This window comes from Xenopus laevis, chromosome 1L (genome assembly GCF_017654675.1).
Source record: "Xenopus laevis strain J_2021 chromosome 1L, Xenopus_laevis_v10.1, whole genome shotgun sequence".
Lineage (NCBI taxonomy): Eukaryota > Metazoa > Chordata > Amphibia > Anura > Pipidae > Xenopus > Xenopus laevis.
Window position 1 is genome coordinate 22,234,542 of NC_054371.1, and position 22,921 is coordinate 22,257,462.

The 22,921-nt window shown below is 38.4% G+C and overlaps 1 protein-coding gene across 1 annotated transcript in view; it reads right to left on the minus strand.

The window, feature by feature from the left end:
• The window catches only part of poln.L (polymerase (DNA directed) nu L homeolog), a 79,674-nt gene that overhangs the window by 38,933 nt on the left and 17,820 nt on the right, over window positions 1–22,921 (minus strand). Inside the window, exons 10-19 of the mRNA XM_041583744.1 lie at window positions 21,477–21,537; window positions 19,737–19,801; window positions 18,188–18,271; window positions 15,523–15,618; window positions 14,823–14,879; window positions 13,922–13,975; window positions 11,636–11,710; window positions 9,114–9,171; window positions 6,382–6,459; window positions 2,602–2,716 (exon numbers count right to left, since the gene is read on the minus strand). Of these exons, the coding sequence (XP_041439678.1) occupies window positions 2,602–2,716; window positions 6,382–6,459; window positions 9,114–9,171; window positions 11,636–11,710; window positions 13,922–13,975; window positions 14,823–14,879; window positions 15,523–15,618; window positions 18,188–18,271; window positions 19,737–19,801; window positions 21,477–21,537 (743 nt within the window). The remainder of the gene's footprint in view (window positions 1–2,601; window positions 2,717–6,381; window positions 6,460–9,113; window positions 9,172–11,635; window positions 11,711–13,921; window positions 13,976–14,822; window positions 14,880–15,522; window positions 15,619–18,187; window positions 18,272–19,736; window positions 19,802–21,476; window positions 21,538–22,921) is intronic.

A 22,921-nucleotide genomic window follows, 5' to 3' on the forward strand; every position in this document is an offset into this window, starting at 1 on the left:
ATTCTTATTGTTTTTAAAATATACCTTTTAGCTTTTCTGCTAAATAATAATAATAGAGCGCAATAATGTAAAAAAAATGGTACCTAAAATGTAGAACAGGCTGATGAAATAATCTTCTCAAATCCTCAGTTATGCTATAAAGCTATGGACTGAGATCTGCACTGATTGTATGAGGTCTGGCACAAAGCGATAAGGCTGTGTATCAAGAAGCCAAAAGAAGCTAAAGGTTTATCCAAAAGAAAAGCAAGAATGTATTCTGGATCTAGAACCTGATGTACAACAGTTGAGAGAAAAAGGAGTAATAAGGCAAAGATAAGTTAAAGTGGAGAGTCATCTGTCATTCCATAGGCAATATCATAGTACAACAGTACTCTAGTTTTGCTGAATAGTACTCTGGTTTTGCTGAAAAATTCACAAAACTTTGTGAAAATCTGCAAAACAGCTATTTTTTACAGAAACGTGTTGGCGCCATTGGGAAGGTGAAAATACAGTGCAAGGAAGAAACTAGTAGACAAGAAAACAGTGAGCTGTTAAATTTCTCTCTGGTAAACTGCTGTAAAGTCTATTTTCGTCCTTTAATAATGCAGGGGACTGATAAATGTATTCCCAATGTACTTTGATTGGATTGGTCACCAAGGGGGCCCTTGGTTATAAAGGAGCTAAACTCCTCTTCCTGGGTCAAAGCCTGACCCCTAGCGTTTCCCAGTTTGGCCACTAGATGGCATAGTGTTAAAATATATAAAATGAACACACTTGCTCAAGCTCCATTTTGTTAATCCCCTTACCTGAGGAGGCAGGAAGGGCAAAGTGGAACCCAGACAAGGTCTGGGAAAGGCTACTCACTTTAATAGGCCACTCTAGGAGTGATAGATAGTTAGGGCTATTTATCCAAGCAGTACAGGCTCCACTTTGGAGTTTTGAGTGGGATTAGGACTGGGTGCTAATCACCCAGAGCAAGGACTAAGTGGAAGAGCAGGGTCCAGAGAGGTGCCCTTTGGAGCTCTACTAAGGGAAAAGGTTGAAAACTGGGAGTATTCCTATGTGTGCTGCATATTCTCTCTCAACTTAAAGGAAAACTAAACCCCCAAAATCAATACTTAAGCAACAGACTATATTATTATGTATAAGTATATTATTATGAAAATACTTTATTTACACGAAGCAGGGTTTTACATATGAGCTGTTTTATGCAATATATTTTTATATAGACCTACATTGTTTGGAGGTATATTTTTCCTTTAACCTGCGGGGTCTATACTGACGATTGATGTATCTGAGTATATGCCTATCCACTGTTGTTCTATGTTCCTGCTTATCTCTTATTGAACTGTGTTGTGGATAAATAAGTTATATGGTTTAGCTGTAAGAACCGCTGGCACCCAATTGTGCTCTGCATACCGTTACAGTTGAACTGAGAATCAAGGTCTCATCTGGTGCATTTATTTGGGGTAAAGCTACTAGTGTTGCTCGTTTTACTATAATCTTACAATAACTATTCCCAATATCTCAGCAAAGACAAGGATAGGGTCCTTCAGGGAATCTACAGCCTGACATTCTACATAAAGTGGCTGTAAGACGCACTGGGAGATCTCTTGGCGTCCTTACCTCCCGGCGCGTCTCTTCCACTGTGTCAGGGTTATCTATAAAACCAAAGTGCATTGAACCAATTAAATCCTATTAATAGTATTTTTTATTTTTGTCTAGTGATAATCAGGACCGTATTTATATATAGGCCCCCTAGGACGGGGTGCCTATTTTTTTTTTTTAAACCTTCCCCACCCTCTGCCACGGATTTCCATAGGAAATCCGGTGACGGAGCTGAGGTGTAGTGGGGCCAAGGAAGAATGCGGAAGTGACTTCACGTGCATGGCGTGCTGACGTCACTTCCTCTGAATACGTCATGTGATTTAAACACTCGTGACGTGAGCGCAGCGACGATTGATTTCAGCATGCACGACGTAGGGGCGTGTTTAGGTCCGATGCCTAGGGCCACATCGGACCTAAATACAGCCCTGGTGATCATTTTGAGAGGGGAATTTTACTTTGCTGAGAGACTTGTGTCGTGTATGGAGCAGCAAGTGATGGATGTGCCAGTGATCTGGGAGCATGGGTTGAATATATTGTAATGTGATTGGCCTCTGTTTAATGGGTTGTATACTGGGTGCCACTACAGGTATGGGATCTGGAAACCCGTTATCCAGAAAGCTCCAAATTACAGGAAGGCCTTCTTCCTTAGACTCCATTTTAATCAAATAATTCATATTTTTAAGAATTATTTCCTTTTTCACTACAATTTGAAAACAGTACATTGAACTTGATTCTAACTAAGGTGTAATGTATCTTTATCACAGACAAAACTATCCTATTGATTAATGTTTAAATGATTTTTTAGTAGGCTGAAGATATGGAGATCTAAATGACATAAAGACCCCCCTTATCTGGAAAGCCTCAGGTCCCAAGCATTATGGATAACCGGTTCCGTACCTTCTCTTTCCATACAGCAGTCATTCTTTACCTTTCTAGGAATTGTTTTTAACAGGAATTTGAACATCTTTACACCTTTTCATTGTAAACTTTATCAATATGAGATTCAATACGCACCACTGTGATGCCAGTTTTGTAAAAACGTCTATGGTTTCCGGCTTGTCAAATAATCTTAGGAGTTCAGGATCAGAAGAAAAGTGCGCCATTAAGCGTAGTTCTATTTGTGAAAAATCTGAAATGGGCAAAAAAAAATACACACAGCTATCATTTCTTTACTATCCAAACAGATATATATTTCATTTGCCACGATACAAGTTTAGAACTTTTACAAATTGTCAGAGGAACAAATGAAAAATAAAGTGCATGGAAACCCATTTGCAAATGTGCCTGGCAAGCAGCTGTGGCATTACATGCTTGGCTCAGTAAAACTGCCACTGAATCCAATTTGGGACTAGTAACGTAAAGGACCAGTATTTTAAAGGATAAGTGAACCTTTAAAATAAGTGAATGCAAAATTGACGAGAGTGCTATTCTAAGCACATGAACATTCATTATTTATTTTTTATCATTCTAAGATACTAAGGGATACATGAACTGTTACTATGAATTAATTTTGTTACTACAGCACCACCTGCTGATCAATTTCTGACCAGTCTGACCACCAAGAAGTCAAAGAAATTGTCAGGAGAAAGAAAGAGGCTGCTCTGGTGTTCTTCTGCTTAGGAAAACAATTAGAAACGTCCCTCAAATCTTTCCTAACCAGAAGAACATCAGAGCAGCCTTTTTCTTTCTCCTGACAACTTCCTTGACTACTTGGTGGTCAGTCTAGTCAGAAACTGACCAGCAGGTGGCGCTGTTGTAAGAACGTTTGTTCATAGTAACAGTACATGTATCCTTTAATATCTTGGAATTAAAACAAAATAAATAATGAATGTACATTACAAAATTGCATAGAATTGCCCTCTCAATATTTCCGGTGAACCATCTGAAAACAACTAGGTGTTTGAAGGTGAACAACCGCTTTAAATAATTTAGAACTCAGAAAATGTACAACTAAGAAAATGGTCTGTGTGCCCCTGATTTTAAAACATCTGTTCGTTTTTTGGAATTAGCAAAAGCTGGCAACCCTTGAAATACATGTGCTTTCTAACGTACCATTTACCTATTAAAATGGAATGTACAGAGAAAAGAACATTTCTGTACTAGAAGCTTAATATGAATTTGTTGATATTCTTGGAACTATGACTGAATGTCTGATACACCTATATTTTCCTATATCTGTACTCATTTCACAAGCTAAGGGGGGTCCTGACCAAAGCTCGGTCCTTCAAGTGAGGGGATTCAACTGAAAAAGTTTGTTTCTGTTATACTGGGTTTGAAAAGGTGCAGGAAAATGTCTCCCTCTTGTGGTCAACCATAATACCTGGTGTCATTTTTGTGAAACTTTGATTCTGTGATGTGAACAGCTTATACATATTATAGTATAATAATAATATCATATATCTGCTTTGTGACAAAATGCTGTGTACACATGCGGTCAATAATATTCCAGCTGGTTTATCAAAATAGAATGTACTATTTCCCTGCACTGGTAACACTAAGAAACACTACTATAGTTTATAAAAACAAGCTGCTGTGTAGCAATGGTGGCAGCCATTCAAGCACAGGATACTCAGTAGATAATAGATAAGTACTACTATAGTTTATATAAACAAGCTGCTGTGTAGCCATGGGGGCAGCCATTCAAGTACAGGATACACAGTAAATAACAGATAAGTACTACTATAGATTATATAAACAAGCTGCTGTGTAGCCATGGGGGCAGCCATTCAAGTACAGGATACACAGTAAATAACAGATAAGTACTACTATAGATTACATAAACAAGCTGCTGTGTAGCAATGGGGGCAGCCATTCAAGCACAGGATACACAGTAGATAACAGATAAGTACAACTATAGTTTATACAATCAAGTTGCTGTGTAGCCATGGGGGCAGCCATTCAAGCACAGGATACACAGTAGATAACAGATAAGTACTACTATAGTTTACATAAACAAGCTGCTGTGTAGCCATGGGGGCAGCCATTCAAGCAGAGGATACACAGTAGATAACAGATAAGTACTACTATAGTTTACATAAACAAGCTGCTGTGTAGCAATGGGGGCAGCCATTCAAGCACAGGATACACAGTAGATAACAGATAAGTACTACTATAGTTTATATAAACAAGCTGCTGTGTAGCCATGGGGGCAGCCATTCAAGCACAGGATACACAGTATATAACAGATAAGTACTACTATAGTTTATATAAACAAGCTGCTGTGTAGCCATGGGGGCAGCCATTCAAGCACAGGATACACAGTAGATAACAGATAAGTACTACTATAGTTTATATAAACAAGCTACTGTGTAGCACAGGATAGACAGTAGATAACTATTTATATAACCTATAGTAAAGTTTCTAAAGCAAACACATAACTTATACCAATGCAGGGCAACAGTGCACTATATTTTAATTACAGTGGAACTTCGATTTTACATCCCCTGATTTTAAATTTCCCCTCATTTTACAGAGTTGTTTTGTGGTCCCACCTACAGTATATATTATGCATAATACATTAACCTGATTTTAAATTTTCCTGGATTTACACCGTTTTTTTATGGTCCCCTGAAAAACGTAAAATGGGGGTTCTACTGTACTATGCTTTTATTTTTGCTGTTGCTGTTCTTTTAATTAATAGGCAAGCTTACTGCCCATGGTTTTCATAAACAAGGTGATGCTGCTGTAGGTATAAGTGTACACCTACCATGTACTTCCCCATGTACTTAAAAGCTTCATTATGGGTTTACAACATAAATCTATTTGCCAAGAAAGCAGAATACTAAAAAAAAAACAAAGCAGAAAAATTAAACTGGCCCTGAGTGTCTGTCACAGGGAATTTATATTGTAAGCTCCATAGTCAGGGACTGTATAATATACAGGTATGGGAATCGTTATCTGGAAGCCCATTATCCAGAAAGCTCTGAATTACCGAAGGCTGTCTCCCATAGACTCCATTTTATCCAAATAATCCAAATTTTTAAAAACAATTTCCTTTTTCTCTGTACTAATAAAACAGTGCCTTGTACTTGAAGATATAATTAATCCTTAAGCTGGCCATAGATGCAAAGATCCGATCGTACGAATCACCGTATGACCGGACTTTCCCATCTCCCGACCCGCCACTAACCATTCAGATCAAAGTCTTACCAGTCAGATTAGTTAAAGAACAGATCAGCAATGTTTTGCCCCTGACAGCAATCGTACGATATCTATGTCCAACCAAAGCTGGTGACAGTCTCCCACTGAAAATCGTACGATCGGCAATACACGCAGAGATATTATCGGCAGCCGACAGAAATTTTCTAACCTGTCCGATCGACCAAACGACCGATCTCCGCCGGGCGAAAAATGTCGGGACTCTCCACACACATTCCGAAAATCGTACGAATCCTCGATTCGTACGATCAGATCTTTGCGTCTATGGCCAGCTTTACTGGAAGCAAAACCAGCCTATTGGGTTTATTTAATGTTTACATAATTTTCTAGTAGACTTAAGGTATGGAGATCCAAATCACAGAAAGATCCGTTATCTGAAAACCCCCAGGTCCCGAGCATTCTGGACAACAGGTCCCATACCTGTAATGGATTATAAAAGGTGAATCCAATTGATATGGCCATGAAATAAAAACGACTTACATTTGCAAACCATTCACGTTGAGAGCTAAGCGTTTCTCCCTTGACTATATCATTGCTCTTTTACTAATGATTTTCATAAATAAGATTAAATGGTAATAAAGCTGCTACAGCAATTCAGCGGCAACTAGAGAAATAAATTAATTTAATAGAGCCTACCTGCTGCTAGGAAAGTAAAGCCTTTGGCTGCTATAAACATAGACCTTGGATTAATGGTGATCATTTCCTTGTCTTTGCCTGCAATACAGATTGCATATGCTCAAAAGTAAGATTGTTGCAATAACATTCTCATTATATACATTATATAGGTACAGTTTTGGTCTTCAGCACTAGTGATGAGTGAATTTATTAACCGGCCATGGATTTTCGGCAAAATGACAAATTATGGCACGTGCATTTTTTTCCACAAAACTGCGGCAAAAATTAGCACTGAAAATAGTTGCCGCGAAAAAACGCCCATAAGAAAAAACACCTATTGACTTTAACGAATTAGGACAAAAAAGTCGCCATAAGAAAAAATGTCCATTGACTTTAATGCATTAGGACAAAAAAGTCACCAGAAGAAAAAAACGCCCATTGACTTTAATGCATTTGGAGCAAGAAAAATTGTTGCGCAAATTTTTTTGCAGTTTCACAAATTTTGTCAGGACAGATTCGCTCATCACTATCCAACAATCAAACAGGACATGTATATATTAGAGAGGGTACAGAGAAGGGCAACTAAGCTGGTAAAAGGGATGGAAAATCTTAGCTATGAAGAAAGACTGGCCAAATTGGGGATGTTCATGCTGAAGAAGAGGCGTTTAAATGAACAGTTCAGTGTAAAAATAGAAAATGGATGAATAAGGCTGTGCAAAATAAATAAAGTTTCTAATATAGTTAGTTAGCCAAAAATGTAATGTATAAAGGCTGGAGTGACTGGATGTGTAACATAATAGCCAGAACACTACTTCCTGCTTTTCTAACACTGAGTTAGTCAGTGACTTTAAGGGGGGCCACATGGGACATAACTGTTCAGTGAGTTTGCAATTGATCCTCAGCATTCAGCTCAGATTCAAAAGCAACAGTTATGACCCTTGTGCCCCCCCCCCCTCAAGTCACTGATTGGCTAATAAAAAATAAAAATTGGATTTCATGTTTAATTTGAAAAGGACTTTTAATATACAGTTTTTTTGTGTAAGGGTGATTAGTCCACTTTAATTATTTGTATATTTTCTTTTAATAATTTGCCTTCTTATTCAGATTCCAGCTTTAAAATGGGGGTCATTGACCCTATCTAAAACTAATGCCCTTTAAGGGTAAGGCCAGACAAGGAGATTCGGGGATTTTGTCGCCTGGCGACTAATCGCCACGTCTTTTGCGCGACTACCTCCCCGAACTGCCTCAGCGTTTTTTCCCCATAGGCTACAGCGCAAAATCACCTGCGCTAATGCGCAGGCGATTTTTGAGGCAACTTTGGGCGACTATTGAAAACGCATCGCCACGGGTGCATTAGCGCAGGCGATTTTGCGATGTAGCCTATGGGGAAAAAACGCTGAGGCAGTTCGGGGAGATAGTCACGCAAAAGACGTGGCGATTAGTCGCCAGGCGACAAAACCTCCCCGAATCTCCTCGTCTGGCCTTACCCTAAGGCTACACATTTATTGTTACTGCTGTTTCTTAACTCTCATCTTTCTATTCAGGCCTCTCCTATTCATATTCCAGTCTCTTATTAAAATCAATACATTGTTGCTAGTGTAATTTGGACCCTAGCAACCAGATTGCTGAAATTGCAAACTGGAGAGCTGATGAATAAAAAGCTGAATAACTCAAAAACATACCTCCGAATATCTTGGCAATAGAAAGAGGGATAAAAGTTTTGCAAACGTTTTCTGACCATTCCCCTTTTTGTGGCCACACCCTCTAATTACCATGTTAATTTTACAAAATTTGGCAGGTTATGAAAGTATTTCTGTGGTTTTTATTACAGTTTTACTAATGAAGGTGAATTGCCCTATAAGCTGCAAGTGACAGTTTCCCCAAGAGATCTGCTTATCTTACAAAAGTATCTAAGTGCACCTGCCACATATTCTGGGCTCTCTGCCAAAAGCCAATTAAGTTTTAGAAACATTGTATATTTTTCAAGGCTGTTCAGTGCAGGAGATCAAAGAGAAAGTCGGGACATTTCAGTAACAGTCCAGGACTACGGGCTGAGCTGTCAAAATCAGAACTGTCCCGCAAAAAACGGACAGCTGGGAGGTATGCAAAAATCACAAATAAAAAATGAAAACCAATTGCAAATTCTCAAAATACCATGCTCTACGTCATACTAAAAGTTAATATGAAGGTGAACAACCCCTTTAAAGGTGTTTTCTGTCCTTACTGATAAAACTGGAAGACTCTGTAAGGATTGGTCACACACAAGCAAGGCAGGGAAAGGGAGTTCAGGGAAATTAGTCGCAGGTTCTATACAATTGCTAAAATCAGCATCAAATGAACATGCATTTAAAGGAAAACTAAACAATACCTTCTCACTTTTTACACAAAAGATAGCGATAAGAGAATATTCAGTTGGACTGAATACCTCATAGGACATTGCTAACAGGCTGTGGGTTTCGGCAATGTTACACTGCTTTAAATCTCAACTATTGCCAAGCTCTATTGTTCTTTTTGTCTGGCCATATAGTAAATCTGGTTCAATCCAATTCTCACTTTTGTTACTTTAAACCATTATGACAAGAAAAAGATACACAGATCATATAGTTAGGCTGCTTGATTAAGGCCGCCCATCATTCGCTAGCCAGAACCTTGGTCCACTAATGAGCTTCTCCAGGTATTCGGCTATAAAGTTTTGTGAGTTCTGTAGCTTCATGGTTTTTATATGTATCATAAATAAATGTTATGGTTCTGACCTTGGATATATTGCGGCTTTGCTATCTGAACTGCCAGCTTTGGAACACCCTGGATGTTCTGCAAGACACAAGCATCTGATTACACAAAAATGCTCAGTAATTGCATAAAAGGCATATTATATTAAGCAATTATATATATATATATATATATATATATATATATATATATATATATATATATATATATATATATATATATATATATATGAGACATCGTAACGCACTCAATGGGAACACTTGTAAAAAAAATCAAGATTTATTGAAAAAAATCCAACATTTTGAACACCATGGGGGTTATTTATCACAATCCGAATTTATCTCATTATTTTCTGAAATATACTCCGACCAAATCCGCACCGTTTTTTTCCTCGTATTATGAATAAAAATGCGTAATGATGTATATTTGGACATAATAAACTTTTTCTACTTGCTTTTATGCGCCTGGTGAAAGAATGCCTTTATTTTGAGTGCCTGCTCTACAAATTTTTCATCTTGCCTGCCTACCATTGTCTAATTTCCCCAACATTTCCGTGTGCAAGCAGCAAGCTTGTCACAAGGGTTATGCAGTTTGGTAGAAATAACAAATAAATGCGAGATATACACTAAGGGGCAGATTATTCAAGGATCGAATTGAAAATTTGAATTTTCGAATTCGAATTTATTTTAGTGTAATTCGACTAGTGAATAGACCAAATTTGATTCGAGTTTAAAAAAATAAAGAAATTCAAATTTCGAAATGTATCATGTACTGTCCCTTTAAGAATCCAAATTCGACTATTCGCCATCTAAAACCTGCTGAATTGATGTTTTAGCCTATGGGGGACCTCCTACAATCAATCTGGAGTCGTTTGGTAGACTTTTGAAAAAAAATAGATTCAAATTCGATTCGAGTTTGCAGGTCGATCCTATTCAACCGCATTTAAAAAAAATTAAATTTTTTAATAAATTTTGATTGGTTGTTTTTTTTCCCAATTTTGAGTTTATGGAAGTTTATGGGAGTTTTTAGAAACTCCCATAAACTCGAAATTCGACCATTGATAAATCTGCCCCTAAATGGTATGTTGGGGACCTCCGAATTTAATAAAAAAAAAAAATGTAATAAATTTTGATTCGCCTTTTTTTCGAATTTCGAGTTTATGGGAGTATATGTAGATTTTTAGAAACTCCCATAAACTCAAAATTCCACCCTTGATAAATCTGCCCCTAAATGGTGTGATGGGACCTCCTTAAAGGAGAAGGAAAGCTACAGAGGCATTTTATTGCCAATAGATTAGTTGCAATTGTGCAAGCTAGAATGCTATATTTATTCTGTAGAATGTTTTACCATACCGGAGTAAAAAGCTTTAGAAGCTCTCTGTTTGTTCAGGATAGCAGTTGCCATATTAGCTTGGTGTGACATCACTTCCTGCCTGAGTCTCTCCCAGCTCACTTGGGCTCAGATTAAAGTAGAGATGGGGGGGGGGGAGAGGAGCAAACTGAGCATGCTCACGCCTCGGGCAAGATGGTTTAAGCTGAAAACAGAAAGTCTGATACAGAAGCCCATGAGTACACAATAGAAGGAAAGAAATGCTGTGTTTCTTTTGACAGAGGACTCAGAGCAGCATTACTTTGAGGGTTTACTAGTATATTTAGGTGGACCTTTCTGATAAGGCTTACTTAGTTTTAGTCTTTCCTTCTCCTTTAACAGTGCTACGCAATATGTTGGCGCTATATAAATACATGTTAATAAAATAATAACTGAGAAGCATTTGGGGATTTTTATGGATATCAAGTTGTGTAAGGCATTTAAAACTGGAAAGAGGAATCTTTGCACGAATGTCAAGATCAGCAGTAACCACATGGGGTCCAGGTGCACATTCCAAACTATACTTTAGAGATGTAATACACACCAGCAACTTATTCTTGGGAGGCAGTTACAGATCCCATGAATAAACGTACACTAGGAGGGGTTATTTACTAATCTAATTTTTTTTTTAAAAAAGAAAGCTCCATCCAAGATATTACCTTAGTTATTAAAATAACTCCAAAATATCAGGTCAGGAAAAAATTTGTACAAATTTTAGTCTTGAATCATTGATTTTTTCCCCATAATTTTTTAGATTATTGGACACAGCGCAGACCACGATATCTTCAAATTGAGATAGGGACATCGCCATTGACTTATACATGACCTCAACTGGTTGGAGATGCCAGATTTTCGGATTCAGGCTTTTTGCAGCATCAGGGTATAATAAATCTCGAAAAAGTCATTTTTTTCGACAAAAATTTAGTTTTTGCCCCAAAAAGCCCAACCAAAAAAAAAATCTGAGTTTTAGAAATAACCACCTAAAAGGAAACTTCCCCATTGGCACCATTCACAGTTCAGGTAAGGTACTGCGCACTAATGGCAGGTCTGATTCAAATGAATAGATAAAAATAATGCAAAAAGACTCCTTCATGCTAACACCGTCTATTTGTAAATGAATGGGCTACAAAACCGATCATATATGAACAACTTTAATATTTTCATGGCAGAACCTTACAGGATGGTTTGCAGAAAGTCTGCCGCTCACTGTTCCTGTTTGATTCCAAGTTGGAGATACACAAGCTCCGCCACCCTAAATGAAAGTGAAAAACTGTCAATCTGAATGTAACGATATACATGTATATAATACAGGTATGGGACCTATTATCCAGAATGCTTGGGACCTTTTTCAGATAAGGGATTTTTTTGTAATTTGGATCGCCATTTTTTAAAGGCCATGCACTATGAGATCCACTTATTTATCTATCCCCCCAATATGCCCTTGTAAAGGGGACAATATCAGGCTATAATCTATTCGTTGGCCCTAGGGCCAAACACTTGAATTACAACAGCAAGAATATGAGCCGTCAGAGTGAGAATCACATCAATTAGCCAGTGCAGTCCCCACTGGCAGGTGGGCCCGTTAGAAGTCTCTATACACCAGCAGATAAACTGCAGTATCAAGGTGGCCATACACGGGCAGATAAAACTGCTGATATCGGCCGTTTAGACCAATTTGACAGCTTATCTGCCCATGGATGGGGGCTTCCGACAGGTCTTCCCGATCGATATCTGGCCACGATATCGATCGGGAAGGTTTGATTTTAACCCGACCGACCCGTCTGAGCCCCTTGGCGTATCGTAATCCGATTGTTCAACCATATGGCCGAACATTCGGATTACCCCCGATATAGCCATGCCATATTGGCATATCGAGGAAAGATCCGCTCGTTTGGCGATGTCGCCAAACGAGCGGATCTTTGAGTCTATGGCCATCTTTAGTCTAAAGGGCCCAAATCACCAGATTAAATCTGCCCGTGTATGGTCACCTAAGGCTACTAAAACAACCCAATAGGATTTTTTAGCCTGCAATAAGGATTAGTTGTATCTTAGGATCAAGTATAGTGTTCTATTTTATTATTGCACAAAAAAAGGAAATATTTTGTCTAATTATTTGAATAAAATGGAGTCTATGGTATGGTAGATAAGTGGCACATATAATTTGTCCCTTTCTATCTGTCATCCCTACACTTTATAGTATCTGTCCACTGCCAGCTTCAGCCTTGACTTAGCTTCCATGGGGGGCAAATTCACTACAGGGTAAGATTTTGCCAGTGAATGATCCGCCACACTTATTGACACTTCGTCAGGAAATTCACTAATTCACTAATATGAAAGTTGCGTTTGGGCAGCCGAATGCTGGCGAAGTTTTGCTAGCATTAATTTGGCAGCGCAAGCATTTCATTGCGATCTTTCGCTAGCATTCATTTCTGCCAAATGAAACTTCTTCAGTACTCTTACACTTAGATCAGTTTGAATAGGGCAGGTATATATAGGTCGTATAGACGTCTTTATTAGAGATTTTGGTGCAAATGCTTGAAGTGGCCATTTATTATAACAAATGTCCAAGGAAACAAAATAAAGACAAAAGATATCCTCTAATGCCCTAGACATGAGCCGACCCTAAAACAAATGTGGCACGCCCCTCAAATGTCTGGGAAAAAAAATGTTAATTCAAAAATCTTTAATAGTTAGGACTTTTGAAGGCAATCCCACTTTAAAAAATGAAAAAACTCCAGCTTTTTTTTTACTTTTATGACTTTTCGGCATACAGGATATGATGTCACTGACATAAGATTGAGGAGGATGAAGCTTTATCTTATCATTTCGACAAGTTAGGTGGCGAAGGAAACTCTGGCGAAAGAGGTAACGTTCTATAAAATTCGCACTTTAGTGAATTTGCAGAGTAACAATCGTTCGCCTGAGCGAAAATTCACCTGGCGATAGGGCGAAGAACTGTGCTAGTGACGGTCTCTTTCACTAGCAAATTGTTCTCTGCTCCTGTTAGTAAATTGGCAATGTCCCTGCGGATGGGATTTCTGGTGAATTTTCGCTAGTGACGGCCACTTTACCCTTTATAAATCTGCCCCATGGTGTTCTAGTGTTTGGCCTGCATGGAGTTTCACCAGAACAGGACCTGTGCCAAAGGAAAAGTCTCCCCTGCGTTGCCAAGTTTGCATTTTGGTATTTCTCCAAATGGTATGAAATCACACTGTACATTGGGCCAGTATCCCCCAAGTGTATAAGTGTGACAGTACATAGCTGTGACAGTTATTATGTATTCTCATAGCTTGTGCAGGACATGAATGGTATTCCTCTGTATTATGCACAAGGAAAGCCTGAGGGTATATTGTCATTTTACGTAAAGATATATTTGTTTTCTCTATATATTTACTACTTTTCAAGCACAAATGTTTTGATGGCACCAGCAAAAACACTAAAATATATGTTATATTTGACATACCGTGGTCATGCAAGATAGAAGCCCGTCTATATAAGTTGATTTAATTTTTCGTATCTAAAATGCAAAGTAAATAGCGTAACAATAAAAGCAAAAAAAAAAAAAAAATAACATAATTCAAAGCTAAGTGTAGTAACTATGAGTTTACTAAAGAAGCCATGTTCTATTCTTTTGTCTTTTTATTTCATGGCAAATCCTATATTATCTTCCTTTCGTATTTAATTAACTTAAATATAATTACTTTCCTTTGCCTGCTACCTGTGTATTACTGCAGCCATTCACTTGGTTTCAGAACTAAACTATCACATCTGCAGTAAAAAGTATCATTTTGTTCCAGGTTGGCCAGTGACCCATACACTAGTGATGTGCGGTTCGGGATTTTCCCAACCCGCACCCATTTGCAACCCGCCCTCTCTCCACCTGCGCCCGTCAGAGCCCATCTATCGGGTTCCTTTTATACTCGTCCCGCCCTGCCGATGACATCACAGAAGGGGCGGGGCACGCAGACGGGCATCTACATCTACTTGTAAGGCCTGAAAGAGGGGTGCGAGGTCGGCCCGAACCTGGCCGACCCGCGGTTCAACCCGTGGGTCCCACTGGTATCGGCCCAGCCTGCACATCACTATCATACACACAATGAAGGGGGGTCATTGTTTCGTCTGGTTTTTATGCAATAGATAATTCAAGTTTGTATAATGTTCAGCTAAACATGAATTCTTGTTCAGAAGCACCATACATGGACAGTCACAGATGAGCATACAGATCTGCTCTGGTCAAATCTAATTTGCTGTAAGGATTTTTTTTTAATAAGAATGAAGACCATAGTAACTAAACATATGAGCCACATTAAGACCAGCAGTAATGTGAGCTACAGTTTGTATTACCCAGAGGCAATTCCACATACCTGTCTATATTCTAACACAATTTTGGGCAGTGGATGCAGATCCTGAAGTTGAAGCAACTGAAAAATAAAAGTAAAGCATCAGACTTTATTGTGCTCTTTTTATGGCAAACAGATATGCTGTATAGAACTTTCCCATTGTACACAATTGTTTTATTATATTTAAAGAAGGGCTTTGTCATTTTTAGAGATATTTTATTCAAAGGTTATATAACAAAGAAGCATTAGGCTTTAGTCAGAAGCTGGTATTGTTCTACAGGTATCCGGAAACCCGAAAGTTGCAAATTACAGAATGGCTATCTCCCATAGACTCCATTTTCTCCAATTTTTAAAAAATATTTTCCTTTTTCTCTGTAGTAATAATATAGTACCTTGTACTTGATCCCAACTAAGCTATAATGAATCCTTATAGGAAGCAAAACCAGCCTATTGGGTTTGTTTAATGTTTGCATTATTTTCTAGAAGATTTAAGGTATGAAGATCCAAATTACAGAAAGATCTGTTATCCAGAAAACCCCAGGTCCTGAGCATTCTGGATAACAGGGCCTGAGCATTTTGGATACATGGTACTTCCGTCTATGGAAAAGAGTGATCATTGCTAAACCAAGAGGTAACAAGTGGTGTTTCACAGAAATAATCTCATGTCATGGAACCAGGAGATCGGATTCATTACTACTTCAGTAAATAAGGTGAAGATTCTTACCACGGTTTCGGCAGTGGACGGAAGGTGGCGCAGGTTGGTCCGAGGAAGTTTCTTAGTTGTACATTGAAGATGCAAGTGTAATTTATCAAAAAGCACCTAATGTATATATACATACATAAAAAAAAATTCTTCAGTTCAGATATACTTTATAAACAACTTCAAATGTTCATGATTCTGTAAGGATACCTGTCCAAATATTGTCTTAATGCTTGCTGAATGCAAGTTTTGGGGGTTATTTATTAATGGTCAAGTTGTGTTTTCCTGAAAACTTCAAGGTTTTTTTTTTTCACAAATTTTTTGGGATAAAAAAAAAACTCAAAGTCTTCAATATTTATTATGCCCCAAAGCTGCAAAAAGCCCAAATCCAAAAATACTCCAGCAAAAACCTGTCAAGGTCATGTAGACGTCAAATCCAGGATTCAGCCTTTTTCAAACTGAATCTGAATACTAATTTGCATATGCAAATTTCCCTCCCATCCCTAATTTTGCATATGCAACTTAGGGGCTGGAAGGGAAATCACTTAACTTTTTGTCTTGAAACAAGGAAGTAAAAAAGTTGTTTCCACTTTTTCCCTTCCGTGTCCCTAATTTGCATATGCAAATTCGGATTTGGTTCAGTATGCTGCCAAATCTTTCATGACGGATTCGAGGATTCAGTGTATTGCTAGAGTAGGAAAAAACCACACAAACTCGACCTCTGATAAATAACCCCCTTTGAGTCTATGGGAAACATATCATTGGTTCTCATTTAGGGTCTGGCCACACGGGCAGATTCGGGGAGATTAGTCGCCAGGAGACAAATCTCCTCTTTTTCGCGGTGACTAATCTCCCCGATCTGCCTTCCCCTGGCTAAAATGTAAATGGCCTGGGGGCAGTTACACGGAGGAAAATTCGGGCAACTTTGGAAAACGAAGTCGCCGCGAAGAAGAGGAGATTTGTCATCTGGCGACTAATCTCCCCGAATCTGCCCATGTGGCCAGACCCTAATGGGTAACCAGGTCTGTGCCCTCACAGGCTGCTTGCAGACATTACACCCCCCTTAAATGAAAGTTACTAACAAGAGGTTTTACCCTGAGACAGATATCCAGAGACCAGTGAGAGTACAATACAGGCTCTCACTGTAAGAATATAATAGAAAAGCACATTTGTAATGTCTGAAACATATAAGTTGAAATATAAAATGACATCATAAGTGTAGAAAGAGTCAAAGCTGAACCTTCCTGTGCCTTTAAGGGCTCTGTACTATATTTACCATATAGTTACCTAGTTAGAAAAAATCCTCCAAGTTCAACCCCTCCATATGAAGCCCAGCATCCATACACACACACTGACTCCTCCATATACTAAACGGCTGCTGCACCCCCCCCCCTTTTAAACCTGGAGCCCTCCAAGAAATTGTGCATTTGCCCGTTTCACAATGAGCGCTGCATGTTTTCGCAGAGGAGACAGGGATTTATCTGTGTAGAGGAGGTACAGTATTTGTAGTACAACATTAGTTGTATTGTACTTGGGGGAAGTGATGAGTGAATCTGTCCCGTTTTGCATTACTGAAAAATTCACGAAACGGCAAAAAATTCACAAAACTTGTATTACATTGGGGTAAATGGGAGGGCAAAATCACATGCATGTTTCACTCAGTATACTGCTACACACGTGCCCTACATTGTTGGAGGAGCTCCTATCAACTAGACTACAACTGATTTTTCAATGGGAAAAAAAGGTTCCCATGTTCCCAATTTCTTAAAAACATGTTTGTGATTTTTTCACCTCTGGTCCACTGGTAATGGTATGTACTGTACTACTACACTTGCAAAAAGTATTACCTGTATTATCTATTACTACTAGCTTACTGACACAGGCACAACTAATAATAAATCTGAACAGATAATATCTGGGTGCTTTGTATCCCACATATAAACCATATATTTATGTGTATGTCCTTATATAGACAGCTCAGATCCCATTGTGGAAGGAAAGGGATAAAATGACATGTGCAGTGTTGTGGCTATCAATAATTTAGTTGTATGAAATGGTCTTTATTAAAGGAGAAATCAACCTGTGGGGGAAAAAAACCCTACCCCCCACCCAAGGTAGCCCTCCCTCCCTCCTCCCCCCAGGTTAACTACCCCCCCCCCGGTTGATGCCCCATACGCCATACTTACCCCTCAGCGCAGATTCTTCCAGCGAAGTTCCATGCATCCATCTTCCGGCCCCTCTGTAAGCTGACTGAGAGATCGGCAATTTCCATGCAATTCCGCACATGCACAGTTGTCACAAACCGGCAAACTGCTCCAACTGCGCATGCTCAGAAATACCGATCTCTCAGTCAGCTTACAGAGGAGCCGGAAGATGGACTGGTGGAACTTCCCTGGAAGAATCTGCACCAAGGGGTAAGTATGGAGTATGGGGCTACAATACACCTTATTTCAGAGATCATCAAAACATGTATATGAATTTCTTCCATTTATCAAGTGATATCATTGAAATAAAGTTGTATTGCAAGAAAGAGTCCACTGGTCTGTACATAAGGTTTGGAATTCTGCTGCACATTGTTGCTAATTGCTTTGAATGCTTGATGAAGAAGATGTATTGCAGACTAGATAGTAATGACATTATGTATGTCACTATGGCAGATAAGTAGTATCAGCCTTATATACGCACCCACCTCTCTGATTTCATTGCTGCTGGTTATTCTGAACTTCTGCCCTGCCACATGGTGTGCGTCCCGTTCCAGTTGTTTAAGGTGAGCCTGCAGGATTAATTTTATATTGATGGATTAGACTTTATTAAAAAATATATATATATATAGTGAATAAAGTACCCCCTCTTGAAATAATAAGGATATTATAAGTTACCGAGGAGTTTCATGACCATATTTTTATACAGGTCATGGAACTCCGAGGTAACTTCTAATATCCTCATATTTTGCAACAGGGGGTATTTTATTTACTATAATACAATACACACGTTTCAGTGACATGTGACAGAAATGACATCAGAACTCACCGTTTATAACTGATGACATCAGAACTCACCGTTTATAAGGATATAATTTACAAGATATTCATGGCTTTTGTGTATTATATATATATATATATATATATATATATATATATATATATATATATATATATATATATATATATATATATACACACACACACACATGTGAGAGCCACAAGTTACAAAACATTTGGTGTCAATCATTCACCCATAGTTTCAAGAATACTTAGGGTAGCAAATTTTTCATCCCAAATCTCACCCCAAATGACCTTCAAACTTGGCATTCAGGTATATCTAGGAGAGCAGGTAGGTATTACAGCTTAATCTCTCCTTAACTGGCCATGGACAATAAACAGAATGTATTACAGGTATAGGATTTATTATCATGAATGCATAGGACCTGGGGTTTTCCAGATAAAGAATCTTTTGGTACAGGTATGGGATCCCTTATCCGGAAACAAATTATTCAGAAAGTACCAAATTACGGAAAGGCTGTCTCCCATAGTCTCCATGATAAACAAATAATCCAAATTTTTTAAAATAACTTCCTTTTTCTCTGTAATAATAAAACAGTAGCTTGTACTTGATCCCAACTAAGATATAATTAATCTTTATTGGAAGCAGAGACAGCCTATTGGGTTTATTTAATGTTTATATGATTTTCTAGTAGGTATTAAGGTATGTAGATCCAAATTACAGAAAGACCCGTTATCCGGAAAACCCCAGGTCCCGAGCATTCTGGATAATAGGTCCTATACCTGTACTTTGGATCGCTATACCTTACATCTGCTATAAATAATTGAAACATTAAATAAACCCCATAGGATGGGTTTGCCTACAATTTGGATTCATTTAAAGTTACCAAGTACAAATGCATTCATGTGCATCTAGGAGAGCAAGTATGCATTACAGCTTAATCTCTCCATGACTGGCCTTGCACAATAAACAGAATGTATTACAGGTATAGGATCTGTTATCCAGAATGCATAGGACCTGGGGTTTTCCAGATAAAGAATCTTTCCGTACTTTGGATCGGTATACCTTACATCTGCTAGAAATAATTGAAACATTAAATAAACCCAATAGGATGATTTTTCCAACAATTTGGATTCATATAAATTAGTTACCAAGTACAAAGTTCTGTTTTTTTTATTACAGAGGAAAATGAATCATTTGAAAGATTGGCAGTTCAAATAATTTTTAAAAATCACCCCTAGAAGGTCAGATGTCATCTTTAACTCCTCCTGATTAACTTGTATTCTGTTGACTTCCATTGCTGTACAAATTAAAAAACAAAACAAGAAAACTGTTTATTGGTCTCACTTAGAACGTAAGTTTATAAGAGGTTTTAAGCACATACTTAAGTGAGGTGAAACGTGTTATGTTTAAATTTCCCTTTTGGTCAGCAGGGGGCAGCAACCCCCTAAATTAGGACGTTGGTTAGGCTTCCCATAACAAATGCTTGTATCTTGGTTGGGTTCTCATTAATAAAAATAAACAACTCTGGATTTTACATCTAATAATATATTAAATGTAAAGTATATGTCTGTGTGAAACCAGATTAGGGAAATGATGGGGTGAGGGGACCAGATGGGCCCTCCAATGGGATCTATTGCCTGATTAAGATCTTGATGGACACCAGAAATAGTAAGTACTTCTTCCTTGGTAAGGCCTAAGGACTATCAACAAGGTCCACCTGCACCCATTTTACAGCTCTCTTTATAGGTGAGAGGCAGCTAGGTTACTTAAAGGAAAACTATACTTTATATATTTATACTATATATTGCATAAAACAGCTTGTGTAAAACCCTGCTTCATGTAAATAAACAATTTTCATAATAATATACTTTTTTTGCAGTATGTGCCATTGGGTAATCATAAATAGAAAATTGCCATTTTAAAAAAATAAAGGCTGCTCCCTGGGATCATAGGATGCAAGGTGCACACAAACAAACCAAACATGTTAGGTCACATGAGCCAATTAACAGACAGAGTTCTGTCTTTTGCTTCCAAGCTTCTTCCTGTTACAGTTAGAGCTGCAGTATTTCTGGTCAGGTGATCTCTGAGGCAACACACAGACCATCACAAAATGGTGGTTCAAGGCAATAGATGTAAAAGGGCGATATTTACTTAAATATATATTCCAGTTTGGTAAGATTCTTTAATATGTCACTTAATATGATATAGAAATCCAATATACTGCAGCACACTGTAATTTGTGTAAAAGTTTAAAGGTGTACTTTATTGGCTCAAATACGAGCAGACATGTGGCAACGTTTCGGGCCTCGCAGGACCCTTTCTCAAGGCTTGAGAAAGGGTCCTGCGAGGCCCGAAACGTTGCCACATTTCTGCTCGTATTTGAGCCAATAAAGTACACCTTTAAACTTTTACACAAATTACAGTGTGCTGCAGTATATTGGATTTCTACAATTGAGGTTTGGATCCGTGGCAGGTGTGATCGAATACTGCTAGAAGCACCTGATCCGAAAGGATATTGTCTGAGGTGAGCACTCCATTTTTGTGTGGACTTAATATGATATAGACTATCTGTTGCTTAAATATTCATTTTGGGGGTAAAGTTTTCCTTTAACAAGGGCAGCTGTTGCCCCAGCAAGGACGTTGGTGGGGTAATGACACCAGCAAACGTAGTCATTGCAGGCACGTGACAATTGTGAACAATTTTTACTTGTATGTTTAAATGACGTGTAAGTTAGGGAGTGAGATGGGGACACGTACCTGCCTCCCCAAGCCCATCCTTCATAAATACAGTGCTGCCAAGCACAGGACACCTGTACCTGCAGGTGTTCACCCATGGGTCAGGGTGCAAAGTGTGAAAAATGTTATGGCTTCTTTAATTTTTTCACTTTGCACCATGCCCACACCTAATAAACTACCATCCCCTGGCACAGTGCTAATATTTTTAAAGGACATCCCATTCTTAATTTTCTTACCTGCCAAAATTGCTGTCATCGGAAGTTCTATGGTACAATAGAGCTCCCATAACCCTTCCAACTGTAAAATTAAAACATAAGATCTGTTAAAAATGGGCTATGGCACAAATGCTTGTGTTTGTTAGAGAAAGCCAATGATAAGCTGGCCAGATATGGGATAATATTGTTAAAAGGAAACGGAACAAAATCCAGCCTTATCTGAGCTAAAGCAACATGGAGAACTAAGAACAAGTAGAACTTTAGCTTCACTCAAGAAGTAGCTAGAAATGTTGTACATTATGTTTTGGGTTTCTGTACCAGCCCAAGGCAACCACAGTCCTTTAGCAGTAAAGATCTGTCTCCAAAGATGCCCCAGTAGCTCCCCATCTTCTTTTCTGCTGATTCACTGCACATGCTCTGTGCTGCTGTCACTTACTGAGCTTAGGGACCCACTCACAATATACAGTACACATAGAATAGAAATGTCACAATATAAGGCTGATTAGTAATTAATACAGATAATTACTACATGGCAGCACAGAAACCAGTGCAATTAGCATCAGAATTTAATAATCAGCCCTGTAGCATCAGCTTATATTATAGGCCAACTCCATTTTCTGCTTGATAATTTGTGATGACCCCTAAGCTTAACTTCTCAACAGCTGCTCAGAGCCCAATGTGAGTGTCACAGACACTTTCCAAGATTGTGACCCCCTGTGAAGTCCTGGATCATTGCTGCTATTGACAAGCTGAAACTTTAGGCTGGTGCAATAAGGTCATTATATAAAACATGGCATTTTAAGCCATATTCATTTTAAGGGTTTAGTTCTACTTTAAAATCGAAACACTCAATGATCACATCTGCCAAGCTACTGTAAAGGTGGAAGAGAGAGGGTTTTTATACAGAGCTCATTATCGCTATTTAAACTAACTCAACTGTTTATAGGGTGAGGGAGGGGGTATTGGAATTGTAAAAACAAAACAATGATGTGCTTTATAAAGAAAAGAAAAACAAAGAAAAACAAAAAAATCTGTAGAATAGATAGAATGAATTCTCAGCATATTTTTTATATTTATTTTAGGGATGCACCGAATCCAGGATTCGGTTCGGGATTTGGCCTTTTTCAGCAGGATTTGGATTCGGCCCAATTCTTCCGCCCCGCCAAACCGAATCCGAAACCGAATTAGGGTTCAGATTCGGTTCGGTATTCGGCTGAATCCTTGTGAAGGATTTGCGGGTTCGGCCGAATCCAAAATAGTGGATTCGGTGCATCCCTAATTTATTTTGCTTATACTGGAAAAAAATATGAATAGTTACTGTGTATACTGTCCATTTAATTCACTTCCAACTATGCCCGGACTTAAGACATCAAATTTTGAATTCAGTGCCCAGAGGGTTATTTTTTTTTATTTATTTTTTTTTGTTATGAGGGTTTTGTATATTGCTTTGAGAGATGTAAAATGTG